The sequence below is a fragment of the Podarcis muralis genome, chromosome 2, assembly GCF_964188315.1.
Source record: "Podarcis muralis chromosome 2, rPodMur119.hap1.1, whole genome shotgun sequence".
Classification (NCBI taxonomy): domain Eukaryota; kingdom Metazoa; phylum Chordata; class Lepidosauria; order Squamata; family Lacertidae; genus Podarcis; species Podarcis muralis.
This window is the reverse complement of record NC_135656.1, coordinates 69151093-69171743: the sequence shown is the minus strand read 5'-3', so window position 1 is coordinate 69171743 and position 20651 is coordinate 69151093. Positions and strand designations below refer to the sequence as shown.

General features: G+C 47.0%; 1 protein-coding gene across 2 annotated transcripts; it reads right to left on the bottom strand.

Moving 5' to 3' along the window:
* Positions 1-3754: 3754 nt before the first annotated feature.
* On the bottom strand, positions 3755-18601 carry LOC114591476 (C-terminal-binding protein 2-like). Of its 2 annotated transcripts, XM_028718559.2 has the most exons (10): positions 18078-18601; positions 17093-17208; positions 14812-14966; positions 14138-14282; positions 12198-12404; positions 8964-9178; positions 6073-6203; positions 5828-5955; positions 5094-5214; positions 3755-4523 (listed from the first exon to the last, which is right to left on the bottom strand). In XM_028718559.2, the coding sequence occupies exons 2-10, from the start codon at positions 17163-17165 to the stop codon at positions 4355-4357; spliced, it is 1344 nt and encodes a 447-aa protein (XP_028574392.2). In that variant the 5' UTR covers positions 17166-17208; positions 18078-18601; the 3' UTR covers positions 3755-4354. The 2 variants fall into 2 exon arrangements, with proteins under 2 accessions (XP_028574392.2, XP_028574393.1); XM_028718560.2 differs by lacking the exon at positions 17093-17208 and having other exon boundaries at positions 18078-18501.
* Positions 18602-20651: the final 2050 nt, after the last annotated feature.

Genomic DNA, 20651 nt, shown 5'->3' with positions numbered 1-20651 from the left:
AAAACTAGGCAGATGCATTTCCTGTGAGCAGAAACTATACTTACAGAAGTTAGTCACTTTCCACCCCACCCCACCCCACTTCTGCAGGTTAATCTTTAGAGCCAACCCATCAAGTTTACCAATTGCACAGATTTGCAAAAGTTGTAATGCAGACACTAAACGGTTAGTCAAATACATTGTAAAGGGAGCAACACAGTGAAATGAGAAAACCCACATGACCATAAAGGAAATATTTATTAAAATATAATCAAAGAAACTGTCAAACTTCTAACAAAAGCCAGGAGAGAGTTGAAGGGAGAAACATCTGTACAGGAAACATCATTGGAAATGCTTTTACATGCTTTATTGTTTAAGTTTCACAGTTTAGTTATTGGCTACAAAAATATATTTCTGAAACTCTGAGTCCTCTATAAAAAAAGCTGGTCAGCAACAGCAAACCTGACAAGCAGAATATACCTTAGGACAGAGTGAGCTCCTCCTGCAGATAAGCTTGGCATGACCCAGGGCACTCCTGCCTCAACGTTAGGAACAAATGTTCTTTGGGATTAAGCTCCACATTAATTCTGAAGGAAGTCTCTTCTTCCTCCAGCATGCATAAAACTTGGAGCAAGGAGTTTCACATCTATACATGTGAGAAGGGGTCACTGAACCAATGTTTAGTGTCAGGAGAGAGACTCCACTTTAGCATTACCCTTTCTTGTGGCAACTGCTAGTCTGAACCAAAAATATACCATGATGTGCAAGTGGAGCACTTTCATCAGCACCTGGCCCATCCTGCTTTCTGGGGAAAAACCCCTTGATTAGCTAAGGAGTCTCAAACCTGATCTGGATCCTCAAGCGATGCCACTCTGGCAGTTTCAAAGTTGTTTTAATTCCCAAATGTAGGTCTAGGTAATACTGGCTATCTTTGAGGGCTTAAGGCTTATACAATGTTCACCAGCATTCAGAGACTGACACAACCTTATCATTTATGTATTTCTAGTATGCCAATCAGCACGGTTTCTACAAAACAAAAGGCTCAGTGCTAGCCAGCTGGGATCTTCCCAATTTCTCTCCTTATGGAGGTTTTTACCTGATAAGTCTTTAGAGGTATTCATGTGTAAAAAATAATTTTGCTTACTAATATATGGTTGCCACTTTTAATTAAGTGTATCTTACACTACTCCCTGAAACAGGCAAGATGAACAGACTCTCGGCAATCCCACAACTGGGGACCTTGATCAGAAAATCTTACAAACAGAATTTAGGAATTGCCAGCAGCAAGCTGAGCAAAAGACGTTGCTGATTTTCTCTGCTTGTAATACAATGTGACATTGGGGCAATAGGCATCCTATTCTCCACTGCAGGAATGCTCAACCCATGGGTTGACAAAACTTATTAGTTGGGTTGCAACAGGACAGTGAAATACATCAGTATCTCCTATCCAAATATGAAATCTAATCAAACTCGGTATCCTGAGAATTTCAGCTTTCATTTTTTAAAGCACATTCCTGCTCTTATGGTCGTAGCCAATAGCTTGACAATGCATAACTAATGTTGAGTAAAGTACAAGAAACTAAAAGGCAGAGTGGCAGGGCACCAGAGCCCTGCAATTCCCTGCTCTTCCTCAATGGCTATTTCCTACTGTCTTTCTCACTAATCCCAATTTCTCTACAATTCCCTGCCGTTTCTGTAAAAATACCCTAAACATGATGGTCTATTGGAAGCAGAAATATGCACATATATATTATTATGAATCAGAATTTTGAGTGCTGTGTAATGGGGAGGTTGGCGGAGAATACATACAACCCCGAACTGCCCTCTGGAGTAGCACCTAATGTTATGGCTATCTGAGGCACATCAGCAATGTGTGAATGTTTTGTAGATTGGGATTTTCTCCTCAACAGATTGTGAAATGTAATACATGCAGCCCACCTCACAGCTGGCTAGTTTGCCCACTACAGAGAGCAGAGTTTTTCAAGGGCTGGTGCAGACACAATTCTGGCCCTTGGCTCAGGCCAACAGATCAACAGCAAACAAGAAGATCACATCTCCGTCTCCTCTCACAGATACATTCCTTTAGCTCTCTTTGCCCTTGTTTAGAGTTAGGTCTGAGCAATGTTAATCTTGATTAACACAGATGTGAACCTAGATTTTGGAACTGAAGTTGGGGAATGGTGTGGGCACAGGAAATTTACACAGGAGAAAGGATGGGGTGAGGAAGTGTCTTGTCACACAGGCTACTCCCATTTTCTTTAACCCTAGTTAAAGGCCAGCATTGTGTTATATTTGCAACAACCCAAATGGCAATGCATTCCAGTTTTCAGGTTGGTTAGAGCAGATTAGTATGCAGATCAAATAAAAAGCTGAAACTGTTATTTTTGCCCCAAGTTAAATCTCTTCAGAGGTGAAGGCTTCACTCAAAGGTTCCCCACATTTACTGCCACACACTTAGCACTAACATCTGTTAGCATGCCCCCCCGTGCACAGACTGCTAAAAACCCTGAGCGACCCAAGAGGTATGTGAATTTTAAACATGAAGTCATAATCATCCAAGAGATTATAAAGCTATTGTGCCTCCCCCACTACCAGAGCCTACATTACACCAAACACTTCCAACTCACATTCTAACAAAGCACACACTACAAGGGCACCACTACAAGGGCACCATATACCATCTCACAATACAAAAGTAAGATTTTTCTTGCTCAGCACTTCCCTCACTTGAAAGGGATTCTCTGTACACCTATCAGTTAGCACTTGGCATTGAAGAAATCCTGCCAATATCTGCAGACAGTCTTGGAAAATTGGGGTGCTTGGGGACATGCTAGCCCATTATCAATGTTCAGTTGTAAGGAAGATCTAGGATGAGGTTTCTACTCCACCCCAGTTCCCAGGCTGCCTGGCTGGCATTTTGTTTGGAAGAAAACAAGGGACAGTTGAATTCTGATTACAACAAAAAATTCCTATTCTTCACCCCCAATTGTTTTCTGAGCTTAATACTTAGGCGGTCTGATTATAAGCCATAACATTTTCCTAGTCAAAGAGTTCTGTAAAGTCCAAGCAACATGACAAGGCTATCCTCCAACAATAATAAATACTTTGTTTCATTATGAACTATATGCTGTGTGGACAGTGCCAGGGAATAAGAATTTATTCACCTCATAAGAGACAACGTACAGCACTAGTTCTGCCTTTAAATCTGGTTTAAATGCCTTGGTTAAAACATACCCCTGGTTGTTGTTTTTAAAGGCAACTGCCATAGTTTGCCACAGACCAACTATTTCTCCCCAAGAAGAATCTGTGTGGCCATCTGTAGGTTTTGAGAATGAATTCTGTTGGTTGGTTTTTTTGCAAGACAAGGACTCAATTCAGAGAAAAGAGTTGAAGTAAAGAACTTGAAAATTCAGCACGCACACACCTGGGACATTTCATACTAAACAAAAATAAGAGGGAAGAATCCTGGCTTGGCCTTTGATGCCTGTTAAGAGACAGGTCAACGAGACTTAGGTCCCAAGTTAAGTTCTAGGATTTCAGCATAATCATCTTATTGTAGCAAAGTTGCACTAATAAGCGTGCAAAGAGCAGGCATTTATGTAACCTGACACCTTGAGTTCTGAAACGCCTTCTGCCTCCCTTAATGGAGCTGACTCCTCATTCCCTGAGCTGGGCCCAAATCTCAGTTGAATCTTCCTCCCTGTAACTTCACAAGCATCTTGGCTGTCGATGCAAATTCTCTGCACGTCTTGAAACACAAATAAGATTCCAGGCAGAATTTCCAATTCACTCTGGTTCGTATAATTACTTACCCCCAGCATCCTAGGAGCAAATCACCCACCAAGCACATCAGTTAACAGCATACAGGCATGCCAAAGCAGTAAATGCCCACAACTGAGCCAGGGCTCCCCTTCCTACCAAGCAAACCTACATGCGCACCTTCCCTCCCCATTACAGTGTACTTTGCCCCTTGTACCTGAAACTCTGCTGACCTTCAACCTAAGAAACCACCTTAAATGCACACCAGTCTTGTTCTGGAATCACTGGAATTCTCAGTATTCTACTCAGGTACTGTTTTCCCGTATATCACACAGTGGAGGCAGGGGCAAGGAAACCTGCATGTTAAAACTAAACATTACCAAGAGGGTGAAAAGTCACTGCTTCATTGCCCCAGATAAGGAAAAAGATTCACCAAAAGATTTAAACTAAATCTGATATAAAATATCTGTTTAAAGGCAAGAGCTAGAATTTGCCAACAATGAAATGCATTCTCCTGTCCGGTGCGAACAGGAAACAGTCCACAGGGATCACAATATGTCCTAAAAAAAAATGGAGGCATTCCCTGCTTTCTCATGGGGGAATAAAGAGAACAGAGATGCTACTGGTCAGTGGAGATTTCTCTGTCTGGCTCCAATTTGCTTGACTCTCCTGGAGAAGGGGTATGGGGTGCAGAGTGAGACACAGAGGGAATACCGTGAGGTACAATCCCCTCTACTGGTGGCTCTGGGAGCCCTGTGGCTGCTACTCCCACTACTCCTGGAGGAAACCTGCCACAAAAAAGAAAGCACAGGGTGATTACAATCCAGGGAGTGTTTCCTTGAAGGTTTCACCGACATTATATAAAAGGCATTCAGAAATTAAGCAATTAAGTGAAGGTTGGTAGGAAATGGCATTACAGTAAATTCTATTACAGCTTTAACTTGGCATTTATCAGGCCACAATCCTCTGGCCACTATCCTCCGAAGCAGGTTTGTCTTAATTGCTGCAGGGGTAGAGCTACATATTAAAATCATTACTAGGGTGCCTAGCCAGCCAAAATCATTACTAGGGTGCCTAGCCAGCCAAAATCATTACTAGGGTGCCTAGCCAGTAACCCATCTGAACAAAGGTCCTGAAGCCCTCTGGCTAACCTGGGTTGGTGTTCTTTGTTCAAGAGCTACAATCTACAAAGCAATGCAGCTTTATTTCAAAGGAGTTTGCTGCCAGAAAGAAGGTGGACAGGGAGGCTGGGTCAGTCTCACAAAGCTAGATAACTTTTCTGAATACAATCCTTTTGAGACCTGATGCATAAGTGACCTGTGCAAAAAGCTATTGGTAAAAATGCATGCACATCTCACCTGTAAGCTGCAGCTCCGTTAAGCTCTGGGTGCACAGCCGCAGGGTCAATACTGGACCACTGAGCTGCTAAAAGCAAGTACTCCTTATTAACACAGTTCCTCAAATGATCAGGTATGACACCTAAAACAAAGTCAAAATACACAGAGGTATATTAGATGCTAATGCCAAAGTTATTTACACCCAAATGTCACAGGGGAAAGACACCCTGCTTCTCTACTTGGTATATAGGATGCAAGATAGATCCACAAATATAATATGAAAAATAAGAATGGTGTAGTACAAGAAAAAATTGCTTCTTTCTTCCACAGTGTTCATGAGAAACGATTCCCTCAACTGCAGTTTCTAGGTGCACCAATGTCATTAGACACGTCTGCTGTCAAGAAAATTCTCCAAGGCATCACTCCATGTTGAAACAGCACCAAACATCTCCCAAACACCAGGGTAGGAAAACAGTCTAAGTCAGGCATCCCCAACCTTCAGCCCTCCAGATGTTTTGGGCTACAATTCCCACCATCCCTGACCACTGGTCCTGTTAGCTAGGGATCATGGGAGTTGTAGGCCAAAACATCTGGAGGGCCGCAGGTTGGGGATGCCAGGCCTAAGTGGTCTAAAAAGCTAAAGAACTAATCCAGTGACTTGATTTTCACCTTCACCAATTAGGCAAGGAGCTCCATCACAACAGTTGTATAGACCTCTCCCAGTGAAACAATCTCTGAAGCAAAAGCAGAGCTACCTGTGATGGCTCTTCGGATCTCCTTAGCTGCATCCTCTCTAGATTCAATGGAGGCCTGTTCACTATACCAGGCTGTGTGAGGAGTACATATCACGTTGGGAGCATCTTTGAGGGGTCCATTCGCAAAGCTGTGATGTAGAGAAATGTTTTTTTATTATGATCTCTGGCAGCCCTAAGACTTGGAGAAGGAGAGGTGAAAAGCGGTATAGGCTGGCAGCAGTACAAGGCAATAGTGGAGTTGTTACCTGAAGGGTTCTGACTCATGCACATCCAATGCTGCCCCTCTGATTCTCCCTTCCTTTAGGGCTTGAGCCAGGGCTCTCTCTTCAACCAGTCCTCCACGAGCTGTATTCACCAGAAAGCAGCCTTGGCGCATCTGCAAAAAAAAATATAGGCTACTGCTGAGCTTGAATAACCTACTATTGAGTCCAAATTACATTATTGTTAGTAAAATTTAAATGGAGCACACTTTAAAAGGAGTATGGGACAATCAGGACAGAATAGATTTGAAGTACCGTATTTTTCGCACGATTGGACGCACCGGACCATAGGACGCACCTAGTTTTTTTGGGGGGAAATAAAGGAAAAAATTTTCCCCTTTATTTCCCCCCCAAAAGCAGGTCAGGGAAACCGAACCAGGTCGAGGAACAGCGGGATAGTGGCGCTGCGCCTCCCTGCTGTCCCCCAAGCTTGTGGGGCTGGCCGATGTCTGTCCGGCGGGCGGGGAGCTCTGCTTCAGGGCGCCCCACCCGCCAGGCAGCAGGCTGCTATCCGCAGCGTGGGGAGCCCTGTGGGGAACTCCTGCAAGGTTCCCCACTCTGCGGATGTATGCCTGGCGCGAGGGGCGCTCTGCTTCAGGGCGCCCCACCCGCCAGGCAGCATGCTGCTATCCGCAGCGTGGGGAGCCTTGTGGGGAACTCCTGCAAGGCTCCCCACTCTGCGGATGTCTGCCTGGCGCGAGGGGCGCTCTGCTTCAGGGCGCCCCACCCGCCAGGCAGCAGGCTGCTATCCGCAGCGTGGGGAGCCTTGTCGGGAACTCCTGCAAGCCTCCCCACTCTGCGGATGTCTGCCTGGCGCGAGGGGCGCTCTGCTTCAGGGCACCCCACCCGCCAGGCAGCAGGCTGCTATCCGCAGCGTGGGGAGCCTTGTGGGGAACTCCTGCAAGGCTCCCCACTCTGCGGATGTCTGCCTGGCGCGAGGGGCGCTCTGCTTCAGGGCGCCCCACCCGCCAGGCAGCAGGCTGCTATCCGCAGCGTGGGGAGCCTTGTCGGGAACTCCTGCAAGCCTCCCCACTCTGCGGATGTCTGCCTGGCGCGAGGGGCGCTCTGCTTCAGGGCGCCCCACCCGCCAGGCAGCAGGCTGCTATCCGCAGCGTGGGGAGCCCTGTGGGGAATTCCTGCAAGGCTCCCCATGCTGCGGATGTGTTCCCGAAGCGCCTGGAGCTCTGCTTTCAGGGCGCCCGGCGCTCCGGGAAGCAGGCTGAGCGGAGCGCTAATCCCGAAGCCCCAAGCTTCGGGATTAGCGCGGCGCTTCGCTAGCCGTGGGAGAGCCACGCAATGTCGCGGGGCTCTCCCAGGGCTAGCGAGACCTTGCCGGCACCCAGAAGCTTGGGGCGCGCTGAGCTCCGCGCGCCCCAAGCTTCGGGATTAGCGCGGCGCTTCGCTAGCCCTGGGAGAGCCACGCAACGTCGCGGGGCTCTCCCAGGGCTAGCGAGACCTTGCCGGCACCCAGAAGCCTGGGGCGCGCTGAGGTCCGCGCGCCCCAAACTTCGGGATTAGTGCGGCGCTTCACTAGCCCTGGGAGAGCCACGCAACGTCACGGGGCTCTCCCAGGGCTAGCGAGACCTTGCCGGCACCCAGAAGCTTGGGGCGCGCTGAGCTCCGCGCGCCCCAAGCTTCGGGATTAGCGCGGCGCTTCGCTAGCCCTGGGAGAGCCACGCAACGTCGCGGGGCTCTCCCAGGGCTAGCGAGACCTTGCCGGCACCCAGAAGCTTGGGGCGCGCTGAGCTCCGCGCGCCCCAAGCTTCGGGATTAGCGCGGCGCTTCGCTAGCCCTGGGAGAGCCACGCAACGTCGCGGGGCTCTCCCAGGGCTAGCGAGACCTTGCCGGCACCCAGAAGCTTGGGGCGCGCTGTGCTCCGCACGCCCCAAGCTTCTGGATTAGCGCAGCGGTCCGCTAGCCGTGGGAGAGCTGGGTCTCCCACGGCTAGCGGATAGCTTCCTGAAGCCTGGAGAGCGAGAGGGGTCGGTGCGCACCGACCCCTCTCACTCTCCAGGCTTCAGCGAAAGCCTGCATTCGCTCCATAGGACGCACACACATTTCCCCTTGCTTTTTAGGAGGGAAAAAGTGCGTCCTATGGTGCGAAAAATACGGTATTTCCCTCACATACATTCTGAAATACACAATTTTCCTACTCAAAAACACACTTAGGGCTCAGCACAACATCACACAAAAATTAGCATAACTCTTCAAAAGGTGCCCAGGGAGCAGGGAAAAGAGAAAAGAAGGGGAATATAACAACAGAAACTTGGAGGTGGGGGGACAGACATTGAAAATAGTGCCTGAGAGGTTCATCATCTGTCCATTCTCTGCACTCTCTCCTCCCTCCCCAACCCAGTCCTTCATCACCAACCAGAACAACTGCTTTCAGGTCCTGTTGGGATCCCTCTCAAGGTTTTTTAAAGTAGTAGTTGAAGAGAACAGCCAACATTTGGATCATGGGATGACAACAATTGGGAAGAACCATTACTGCAAACTCATATAACAGAAGTACAAAAATTAGACCTCAAATGAAACAAGCGTTGAGTCACTATAGTATAAAACCATACTCGCTCTAAAAAGAACATTGAGTGGGCAAACCGGGAAGAACATGACATTAAAAGAATCTAGAGTTGTTTGAAACAGTTCAGTGCTGTCACTGTTCTTTGCTTACTCAGCACTGCCAGTTACAGAGTTTATTATATATAGACTGAAGCCAAACATTTGTTACAGGCAGTTTCTAATCACAGAATCAATCTATTCACAACAAAAGAAGCCATGCTCAGCAGAAATGCAAGCACCAGATCCACACATTTCTAGCTTTCATGAAACCACCCTAAAGCAGCAACTTATACTCCCAGCACAATGCAATGTTGCACCTGTTTAATGGCAAAGTCATTGATGAGGTGGTGATTATGTTCGTTGAGGCTGCAGTGCAATGTGATGCAGTCACTGTGCATGAGCAGATCTTGCAGGGTGCTCATCCGTTGTAACCCCAGGGAACGCTCCACTCCATGAGGCAGATATGGATCGTAGAAAATCACATTGAAGCCAAAGGGTTTTGCTCGCAGGGCAACTGCTTGCCCAACTCGACCTTGAAAAAAAGGAACACATATTCACCTGAATAACAGCACAACACATTCTTCCCAAAGAGCTAAGTCATTGGGACGAGACTTGGAATGGCCTAAGAAACACTATACTATTTTTTTTAGGGATAGGGAGAAGGGGAGGGAAGACTGATGGTGGGCGCTGAGGTCTTCTGTATATTCTCTCCAAGGAAACAGACCCCACATATATGCAACAGCTGTGATCAATGGACTAGTTGAGGTTCTTTGCAAGCGCTGCTGAGAGAGTCCGAATAAGACTTGCAGAAAGCAACTGAAGTTTCGATTTTACCTGATTGTTCACTAGAGTCTTTCCTAACTTGGGGCCTTCCGTGTTTCAGACTGCAATTCCCATCAGCCCCAGCCAGCATGGATAATAGTCAGGAATGTTGGGAGTTATAGGCCAAAACACTTGGACAGCCCCAAATTGGGGAGGGCTGCTCTACCAGATGAACTACTGGCCTAACTAAATATAAGGCAGATACCAATGCCACCCCAAATCTATCAGTGGGAACCTCCCATTCGCACTAGGAGCAACCAAGTTGAACTACACTACCAACAAGGCAGAAAGGGTGAATGAGCAGGAGCGTCATTCAACATGTGACACCCATTTCTGCAAACTTTCAATTTAATGATTAGATAAGTCTCTCCACATCTAGTAAATTTTCTATACAGGTAACTCCCCATTTTCCCCGGGGTTATATTCCAGACTTCCATGCACGTCAGTGAAACACGTATAAATGGGGAGCACCCTGGAGAGTCCTAGGGGCTTGCAAGGAGACCCACCCCAAAGCCCGAAGAGGACATAAGAAGCAGTAAAGGATGTTTTGGGCTTAGACATTCCCTCCTCACCTCACCTCCTGTCTTTTGCCTCTCCGATCCTGGTTTGCAGTAGAAGCACAAACCATAGCAATGGTTTGCCTCAAGCTATGAAAAGAGGGAGAGAGCGGCCACACTGCAAGACTCCTTCACTACAGGAGAGGGACTGTGAGCAACATCATGGGAGGCATAACTCTAGGACCAAAGTGAAACTGTAAAGCTCCCTTGTTATTTTTGCTATTGGATGCTTGATGTTGTTTATGTAATCTTGGTATATTAATAGTACTGAAAAGTTTATTAGCTGTTGTTATTATTTATTAAATTTGTATACTGCCCTTCATCCAGATCACAGGGTGGTTGACAACATTGTTAATTTATTTTATTTTATTTTATTTTTTATACCCTGCCCATCTGGGCGGCTTACAGTATATCTAAAAACATAATAAAAATATCAAAGCAATAAAAACCTCCCAATACAGGGCCGCCTTCAGATGTTTTCTAAAAGTTATGTAATTCTTTATCTCCTTGACATCTGAAGGAGGGGCGTTCCACAGGGAGGGCACCACTACCGAGAATAATACAAAATGAGAACACAAAATACATAATAATGCCACTCCTCCCACAAAAAAATTTAAAGGCCATAAGGCCTAGTTATAGAGAAACATTTTCACCTGGCGCCTGAAGATATGTAATGAAGTCACCAGGCAAGCTTCCCTGGGGAAAGCATTCCACAACAGAGGAGCCACTGCAAAAAAGGTCCATTCTTGTGTTGCTACCCTCTCATGGAGGAGGCACACAAAGATGATGATGATGATCAATTATATTTGCTACTGTATTGTATTGTTTTGCTATGTTATGAAATAGTTTTTGCACTCTTTGCTTTTGAAATGCATTCCTGTTTTCATTGCTGCAAGCCACTTTGAGCATTAGTTTTTGTGGAAAGGCGGTATACAAATAAAATGAATGTCTGATCATATAACTCTGAGCAGTTTGGTCTAAACCAGTGTTTCCCAACCTTTTTTGGGCAAAGGCACACTTGTTTCATGAAAAAAATCTCGAGGCACACCACCATTACAGCCCCGTGACGTCAGCGTGCAGCGTCACGCCGGGAGGGACGCACGAAAGTGTAAGATTCAATTTCCCCCCCTCCCCCTTGCCTTCCTTCTGTGCCAACCGCCAAAAAGCCAAGAATCGCAGGACCGCCGGCGGAGGGGGGGAGGGCGAGCGGAGGCAGCGGCGAGCCCCGTTCCTCCCCATCCGCCCCATTCCGTGCAAGGAGCACGAACAGGTGTGAGAAGGGGGTCAAACCTGCGGGTCGGCGCCGGGGAACCTCCAAGCTTTGGGGGTGGGGGGGAGGAGGCAGCAAAGCGAGGCAGGAAGGAGAGCGCGGCTTGGCGAAGTACTCGGCGGCGAAGGCCAGCAGGTCCGGCGGCCGGTGCCGCAGCACCTCCACCGTGTAGCCCTGCAGCAGCTCAGTCAGACCCGGCGGGATCTCGATGCTCATCTTGTAGCCGAGGCGCGCGGGAGACTCAACGGACGGGCCCGGGAGAGAGAGAGAGAGAGAGAGAGAGAGACACGACGGAGAGAGAGCGGGAGTCCCTGCTCGCCGCCGCCACCGCTACAACTACTGTGGCGGTTGGTCGTGGTCGCCGCCGCCGCCCACCTCTATCTATCTCTCCCCCTCAGCTTTCTACGCGGGCCTCGAGCCGGAGGTGGGGGGTGGCCGCCGCCGCTTTCTCCGCCTCCATGTCCTGCCTCCTCCTCCTCGAGCCCTCCGTCAGCCCTGAGGGAACCGCCGCGCTCGCGCCGCCGCTCTCTGACACGCGAGAAAGAGAAAGGAACGGAGCGGCGGGGTAGTCGGGGGAAGGAGGGGCCGGAATGGAAGCGCGAGGCGAGCTGCGCATGCCCAGCAGGAAGCGGCGGAGAACGCCACAGAGAGAGAGAGAGAAGCAAAGGAGGGCGGGGAGTGGGCGGGAACACGCTTCATGCGTCACAATAACGGACAAGAGGCGCTCGAGGGATAGATTAGGACCTAATTTGACTTTTACAAAAAATAAATTAAAAAAATATCGAATTTTCCCCGCGGCACACCAGGCAACGTCTCGCGGCACACTAGTGTGCCGCGGAACACCGGTTGGGAAACACTGGTCTAAACTATGTGTGTATCTCTAGGAGCAGCCAATTTCTTACCAAGGCCAATGATGCCCAATGTCTCCCCACGGATACGCACAGCACCTCCAGCCACCTCTCTGATTTGCTCCATACTTGAGGCTCTGTTTCCTTCTCGCATGGCCTGGTGGAGCCAAGTAACCCGACGATAAAGGTTTAGAATGTGGCAAAGGGTAGAATCAGCTGTCTCTTCCACAGAAGAAGAAGGGACGTTGCACACTGCAATGCCTACGGAAATAGGAAGAGGCTAGTACAATTCCCAAACAATCTCAATACAGATGAAGAAAAGAAGGGATTCCCCAACACTCCAGAGCTACAAACAAGGCAATATATTTGATACTGACACGAGCACATTGTCCAACATTTTAATGTACAGCAAAATCCTGTTCCCACTATCAACACCATGATAATTTTGGGGGACAGGAAAACTCTCTGTCACAATTAGGCAGTTGGATGAAGGAGAGAAGAAGCTGCATTGCACCAAATCAGGTAAGCAGGCTATCTAATTTAGTCCTGTTTTTATCTGATATTAGCTGTCCAACTTCTGAGGCAGAGGTTCTCCCCAGCCCTGCTACCTAAAAGATTTTAAACGGTATATATCAGTGACTAAACCTGAGAGAACCTTCTATTCACAACATATGTCACTTACTATTTAGCTATGATCTATCCACAAGGGACTCGATTATATGCCACATTTTCCCATGTATAAGACTAGGTTTTTTCCCTAAAAAATAATGTCAAAAATTTGGGGGCATCTTATACACGGATACACCCCCGCACACACCATTTTCTTAAACCGAAGTCCCCAAGAATAGGGGCCATCTTATACATGGGGGAGTCTTATAGATGGAAAAATACGGTAATGTTTTTTCTTGAAATACTTGTCCTTGTGGAAATCATAGCTCAGGAGACGCTATAGTCTAAAAGCGCAACAATACTCAGTTTGGCATTAAATTTCAACACTTCAAGAAGACTATACAGACAGACCACCACCAAAACTCAAGAGAATTTAGGTTATTCAGCATGACAAGAGTTTAAGGCTAGGACTGCAGAGTCTATAGGAACTCCATTAGATGGCTCTCACACAGGTGTTGAGATCAGTAGCAGAACACTTACTGCTTTTAAGCTAGACGTATACCTAGAGTTTAATTTGCAAACTATGCTATACTTTTGTATTGTGTTTGCTTAATTAGTAATTAGGTGTGATGGACTTTGAAGACGCTTGAACTCAGGATGAAAGGGATAAACGTGCTAAGAGGAAGGCACATTTGGCAAACTCTCACTGTGATCAACTCCCATCCAGAAACCTATGTCCTAGCTGTGAAAGGACGTGTGGATCCAGAATTGGCCTCCACAGTCACTACTGTTAAGACCATGTTCATGGAAGACAATCTTACATGGCTTCGAGTGATTGCCAAAGAAAGAAGAAGACTACTTATTAAAATGGTTTACATCTTGAACCAAAGCATCCTTGTGTGAAAAAAAGGCCCACTGAAATCAGTAAATTATCTCCACATAAATCGGCTTAGGACCAGAAAATTAGAAAATTACAGCCTTAGCCAACATAGCAACCAGAACATTAGCAGCCTGCAAAAACTGTTGCTCAAAGCAAACACAAGTACTGTGTTGTTAGTGCATGTCCTCATAGGTCTGCCACTACATGCAACAAGTAGCTATTTAACAGCTTACATTTTATAAAATTCCTAAAATAGTTCTAATCCATAGTAGGCCTAACTTATAGGGGTTCTTATGAGAGCAAATGTTTTTAAATAAAACAGTGGCGCGCTTTGCAAATTTCTCTCTCTCTGCAATAGCGAGCACTTCATCGCTTCTTAGGAGATTATGATTTTGGCTAGCCCCCAATTTAGACCCAGTAAACTGAACACAAAGAGGCAGTGCACATGTTTTCACTCTATGTATTCATTTGTTTTTTAGAAAATATTGCACTGGGATCACCATACCTAATTCTGCAGCTGACTTGATATCCACATTGTCATAGCCACTGCCAATTCGCACAATGACCCGGAGAGCTTTGAACTTCTCCAGGTCCTGGCGCGACAAGGTAATGGTGTGGTACATCAGAGCCCCAACAGCTTCATTTAGCACCTATGGGAAGACAGAACAACAGAATAATGCTTGCTCCACAGCATTCGAACTAGTCAGATCAGGATTCTGCAAACCCACTTACTTGATTGCCAGCAGCAATGCCCCTCCCTGCCCTGCCCCACCCCACACACCCAGCATAAGGATCCCTTTCCCTAAGTTCTGTGAAGCAGTGGTTTTTGCAGAAGGCACAAGCAGCATCTCAGGGCTTTTACAGAAGAAGAGAAACCACTCACTTTCCCTCAACTTGTCTTGAGTTCCCAGTGAATTCAAGGGAGGAGTTGTTTCTATCCCTCCCCCATGGCGTTCTGAAGTAGACAGAAACAGCAAGCCATAGAGTGTGGCTTCTGCACAAGCTCAGTGTGAAGTCTAAGAAAATGCATCACCCTCCCACAAATTCTCTGCTAAATTATTTGCAAATTCACTGGGCTTCTGCAGAATTTGGGGGGAGGGGGTTGGAAGCAACTACAAATAGTAGCTAGTTATTAAAGCAAGAACAAAATGAAAGATATTCTTGTTTAAGTGTGTTTACCTTTTCATGGATTTCCTGAGTTGACTGTGCATCACAGAAAGCCACTGTGGCAACATCCTTCAGGATGGGCATCTCTACAGTGCAATCTCTGCCATCCAGAAGGGCAACCAGCGGACGGGCTTGCATTGGGCCATTACCAATAGGAGGCCTTATACCTACAGGGAAAAAGCATCTTAAGGAGCTGCAAATGTGAGCATGGCAAGATTCTTATGTCAGTCCTAAGCAAACATCACCAAGAATTCGTAGTGAAAACAAATGTAAGGGTTGGGGGAATCAGAGAAGAGTCATAGCTCAGTGCTAAAGCACATGCTTTGCATGCAGAAGGTCACAGACTCAATCCCAAATATTTCCAGAACTGAAAAACACACCTGTCTAGAACCCTAGAGAGCTGCTGCCAATCACTGTAGACATTATAAAGCTAGTATGCCAGTGGTCTGATCTGGCACAGGCAGCTTTCTGGGTTGTTTTTAGTAGTATGCGTTTCTTACATGCAAAGGCTCCCATGAGTCACTTGTGTCATACCAGCATGCAAACATTGCCTGAATTCATGATGCATGCAGGGCCCAGAGGGCCCATAGATACTTGCAAGCTATGTAACCAGTTCTGAAGTTTGGCTATTCACAGACCTTTTATAAAGTCAATGATCATATAACAGATACTGATAACTCGTTCACAAAAGTATGCAATTTGGGAGCTATCTGTAGAAAAAATAAAATTAGAAGAGCTCTATTTTTCACAAGTTACTTTGAAGGAAATAGGTCTAAAAGCAATCTGAGAGGAGTGTGGAGAAAAGGCAAACAGCTATTCTTGAACAGAAGCAGTGTCTCTAGGTAACCTATACAAAGTGATTGCAACCCAAAAAAATGACGCTTTGTACTTTGTGCTCATTTCAGGAAGCATGCAGTTGTTTGAAACATGCAAACTTAAAACCAAAGGTTTAGTCTGAAACAAACCATAGTTAACCACAGTTTGTCTGTTAGGATGGCACAAACTGTGGCTAAGCTTCCAGACTCTCAGTTCAGAGACTGAAAAGTATATCTGCTTGTTCTGGTGAACAGAAGAAGCCTCAGGCTCATCTTGCTATCCACAGGGATAATAATAATCAAGCCTTACAAAGGAGTAAATTCAATAGAGAGACATTGCCGAACACCATGCACAGAATCGTGCTGCAATACAAAACAAGGACCGTTTATCTAACAGAGCTCAAACTTCAACCATGCATGCAACTAGTTGAATGGGAGGGAACTGACAATATGTTTTGAGGGTGAATCCAAAAACCTTTTGAAAAACTGGACCCACGCTCCCTAGTTAAGACATTGTGTGTATATGTGTGTGTCCAAGGGGTATGGAGACAGTACAGTTGATGCCTGAGTCTAGTCAGTAAAAATCTAAGATAATGAAGAAGTGAGTGAAGAGCTAAGCACTCTGCTTTGATAAATCACAATATAATCTGGAAAGGAGGAACAAAGGAGACATTTGCACTTGCATCAGCATCTTCCCGTGTCTCTTTAGGATGCTACACAGATACAGGATTATTTGTGCAATAGTGTTAGGCCACAGGGCATTATACACAGAGTTTCACCTAAGAATGGTCCAGCTCACACATTAAAGCATCCTGATAAGAAACCATTGTCAGGCAATTAAAGGAATTAGTCACAAGATGAGGCAACCACTGCATAAGAATTAAGAAAGCATAATGTCAAATAACAGCTGAGCCAGCAACACAACCCGTTTCTTCGCAATTCTCTTTACTTTCAAGTAACCACACATCTGCAGCCGAACAGATGAAGTTCCTTACTCTCTTTTCTAACTTTACTTTAGAACAGTCTTGCAGATGGCCTCTTGACTCAGGGAAAGAACAATACCTTCCAGCCTCACTACTTAGATCAGACTGGGTTACTTTGGCAAGCAGACAAGCTGAAAATTTATATGGAAGTCTGGAGAAGTGGGCGGTGGCTCCAGAGACCACATTAACAGTACTCCAATTAAGAAAAAAGGGGCAATGACACAGAGTCTTAAAAGGGGGCTGTGAATAATGGACTGATTCCAGACTTAGTCCAACTTAAGTCCCATTGAATAAATGAGACTTCACTTCAACTAACCTAATCCAGATCCAATCCAATGTTCTGTACTTTTCAGTTAGACTAGCCCCACAATCTCCCACACAATGCGAGAAGACTCAGGAAGCACCTGTCAGAAGCATCAACAGTTTACTTGGGAGAGGTTTACTTGGACTCTCCCATCAGGCACAACCCAGCTACCAGAGCTTCTAATGACCTACCACCACAGCACAGCTTTTGCCAGATTCTGCCAAGATAAAAGCTGTCAATCTCTTCTGCTCCACTTTGAAACATTAGACAGCTGTTTCCACACCCTGCTTTTATGGAATTACTTTGTCTGAAAATTCAAGATACACTATGTCACCTTATAGTTCCATTTCTCCTACAAGTTTGAATCCACTTTACTCCGAGTCTAGCACACCATGGGAGTAAAACTGCTAGTAGTAATAGTAGTAGTAGTAGTAGTAGTAGTAGTAGTAGTAGTAGTATCCCATCTTTTCCCCAGACAGGAACTCAGTGGCTTATGTAAATTAACACAGATAAACTATAAAATGCTAAAAACACATAAAGGGTAATTGTTAAAAAGCAATTAAGCTCTAATAGGATTAAAACATTATAAGAAACAAATCTATTAAAATGCAGATAATAAAAACAGCAGTATTAAGAGCCCTTTCGGTTTCTGGTCATGAACTTGTTAAGAGTTCATGACCAGAAAAGGAAAGCCCCCGTTCTCTTGGCCTTCTCTCTTTCTCCCATCTACAATACTGTACAGGGATAATGCTGTTGGGCTACCTGATCAGAACACCGTTAAGATTTCTTGAGACGGGAGCATGTGTAGCCACCTGAACCGCTCTGCAAGACCGGAAACGGGATGTGGCTGCCTTGCTCATGGCTCCCTAAAGGGCAGGGAAGCATTTGCACTTGGGCTAATCCTGCTCGTGTACACCTTCAGTCTCTGGACGGTTCTGGCAAGGCTACCAGGAGCTAAGCTTTGAGTGGGGAAAGGGTCCAAGACCCCGTTAACAGAAAGGGGCGTGGGGGGCGCGAATAAACCCTCCGCCTGAAGTCGCCTGTCACTGACGCGGAAGGGCGACGAGATCCTCCGCCGCTTGGCGGAAAGGAAGGCGCTCGCTGGCCCCGGGGCCAGGCCCCTTCCCCTTCCCCGCCGCCCAGCGAACGCCTCCCTCCCTCCGCCCAGGGCGTTACCTTCGCAAATGCGGTCGAGCCTCTGGCGCTTCACTTTGTGCCTGTCCATGGGACACACCGAGGCAGGCCCGCGCGACTCTGAGCCCGGGAGAGGCGGGCGCTAGGGAGGCGCAAGCTCCGGGACCGGAGGCGGCGGCGGCGGCGGCCTCGCCCCCGCCCAAAGACTCGCAGAGGCGGCGGCGGCGAGCAGCCCGCCTACAGCCGGAGGAGAAAAGGGCGGGGAGGAAAGGCCAGGCCAGCTCAGCGGATGCGCTCCGGGCGCCGTCCTCCTGCCTCTCGCCTGCCGCGGCCCTCCCCCCACCGCACGTCGCTCGCCACCGGCCTCCAAAAGGGAAGCGGAAGGCCTCTACTGGGTCCGCATAGGGCAAGATCCCCGTCGAAGCCGGAGCGCAACGGGCTGCGCAGCCATAGAGTAGCGCGCCCAGAGCGGCCCCCGGAAACCAATGATCACTTCCGGTCCTCGGGGCTCTCCCGCGGCGCCGGCCACAGTCCTGTCGAGCCAGGCGCAAGGCTAGAGCACCAGAGATTCAGGGGCGGCGAGGCAGAAAAAAATTAAAAATAAAAGCATGGCGTGGTTAAAGGTTCTGGTCGCGGCAGTACGTACTTTGAAGCAGTGATACAAGGATGTGTTTCCCTCACTCTCTTCGCCTCTTTAGTGTCTTGTGCAAAGCAGAAATTCCTGAGGTGCAGCAATGAGAAAAGCTCCCGTTGGGTTTGTTTCAGCTATAAAGAACCACCACAGCTATAGCAGTTTATTATTATGTGTGTTCACTTCCCGCCTTTCTTCAAGCTATATGTAGCATGAAAACATTAGCCAGGTCACCAGTCCTCATGAAGGGTACCATACAGGAATTCAAACAAAAACAATCCTAGCGCAATAAAGCTATGGCAGTGGGCATTTTGTTGAATTTCTGCTTATGTAGCCTTTTAAAGGCACAGGTTTCCCATCCTGAAGCTCAGCTCCATATATTCTAATAAAATCTTTTTTATCCCAATGAAGCCTTCCAAAGGACACGTGCAGGGGGGGGGGGGGCACCAAACAGGGTCTTTGACCCAGGTGAAATAAAGCCTAGTTCTGCCCCTGTCCAGAAGCTGTTTTTAAAAATTATTAGTCTCGCTTCTTGCAGTGTCTCAAAAATAACTTATATAAAAAGTGTATGTGTCTTTGTGTGTAAAACCTTCCCTTCACTATAAAACATGAATCCAGTCTCAGCTGTTCAATAGTTCCCTTTTCTCTATACACTTCCCCTTTCGGCATGTTTTCCAGTTACTCAGATATGGTCTGCTTTTCCGACAGTCAGGCAAAACATACAATCTACAGTGTAAGAAATTTAGATTCTTCCGGGTTGGCGCCATCGCCGAATGGCGGACTCCCTCTGAGCTCCGGAGGGAGTCTGCTCGGCAGGGCTCGGGTTCTACCGCGCCGGCGACGCGGGGACCCTTAAAAACCACGGGCACGGAGACCGTGGACATGGGTGACTCGGCTGGCACCATTAGCGCCCATTAGCGGAGCCTTTTTAAAGGCTACGGATTGGGTGCCGGGGAGTGGCGTGGTGCTTTGAGTCCTCTGCTTCCCCTGCCGAGCGAAGCCGCATGCCATCCAGTGGAGAGCGCCGACTTCTTCCATTGAAAATTCGGACTTTTAACAACAACCCGTGAGTAATCTGGTAACCGGGTTTTAAAGGAGAAAAAAAGGAAAAAATTTTCGGATTCGGCACGAGCGGGGGGGGATCTAAAGGAAGTCAGTCCCCCCTCCCTATTGTAAGCATTTCAAAACAAGGACTGAGTAACCAAGGTCCAAAGAGAAGCGTATTTCGGATAAAAACCAAGAATTTCACGATGGGATATTACAAGAATAGTGCTGGAGGAGAAGAGTGGGGTGAGAAGGGAAACGTAACCCCCCCCCCCCCCGGGAACCGGGGCGACCCGCGAGAGAGCCTGGGGAAAAGAGAAGCAGACTTTGACAGCTGTCAAAGTGGCTGTCAAAGTCGGAAAGTGTAAAGAGGACTTTGCTATGAGGACTTTGCTAGTTAATTTTGTTACAATTGGTTACGATTTGGATACAAAATGTTGAAAATATGGAATAACAATTGGACTTTTGGACAAGAGGAAACAAAGTTACTGCAACCCCCCTAGAGGAGTTTCGGGACATTACACAGAATTACAAGCGGAAAAATACTCTGGGAACTGTATAGGACTTGCTATCTCCTGAGAAAGCTGCAAAACTGAAAAAGTATTTTGTCTACAGGGGTGTTTACATTAAAGGAGACAATAGAATTCTCTATTGAAGAAAGGAAGGGACTGGACGTAAGTTTTCGTTCCTGAATAACAAACCCCTGTAGAGGCATCAAATTTCTGAATTAGAACGTTTTAGCAGCAGAACAGGACAAGAAACTTGACAACCACATGGAACAGAACAACGGGGGGAACCCCTTTGGATTGGACGTTTGAAATTAAACATTACAAAAATAACATTTAAATTAAAAAGGAAAAAAAAGGAAAAGAAACTGGCAAGGTGGAACTGATTGGTGTATGGATCAAAGATTTCCAGGCAGACAACAGACAGACAGATTG

Coding starts and splice junctions, on each gene's coding strand:
- LOC114591476 (XM_028718559.2), bottom strand. CDS start 17,165: ATGTTTCAAAGTGGAGCAGAAGAGATTGACAGCTTTTATCTTGGCAGA. Junction 9,179..12,197: donor ATTGGGCATCATTGGCCTTG/GTAAGAAATTGG, acceptor CTTTTTTTCAAG/GTCGAGTTGGGCAAGCAGTT. Junction 4,524..5,093: donor AACGGAGCTGCAGCTTACAG/GTGAGATGTGCA, acceptor TTTTTGTGGCAG/GTTTCCTCCAGGAGTAGTGG.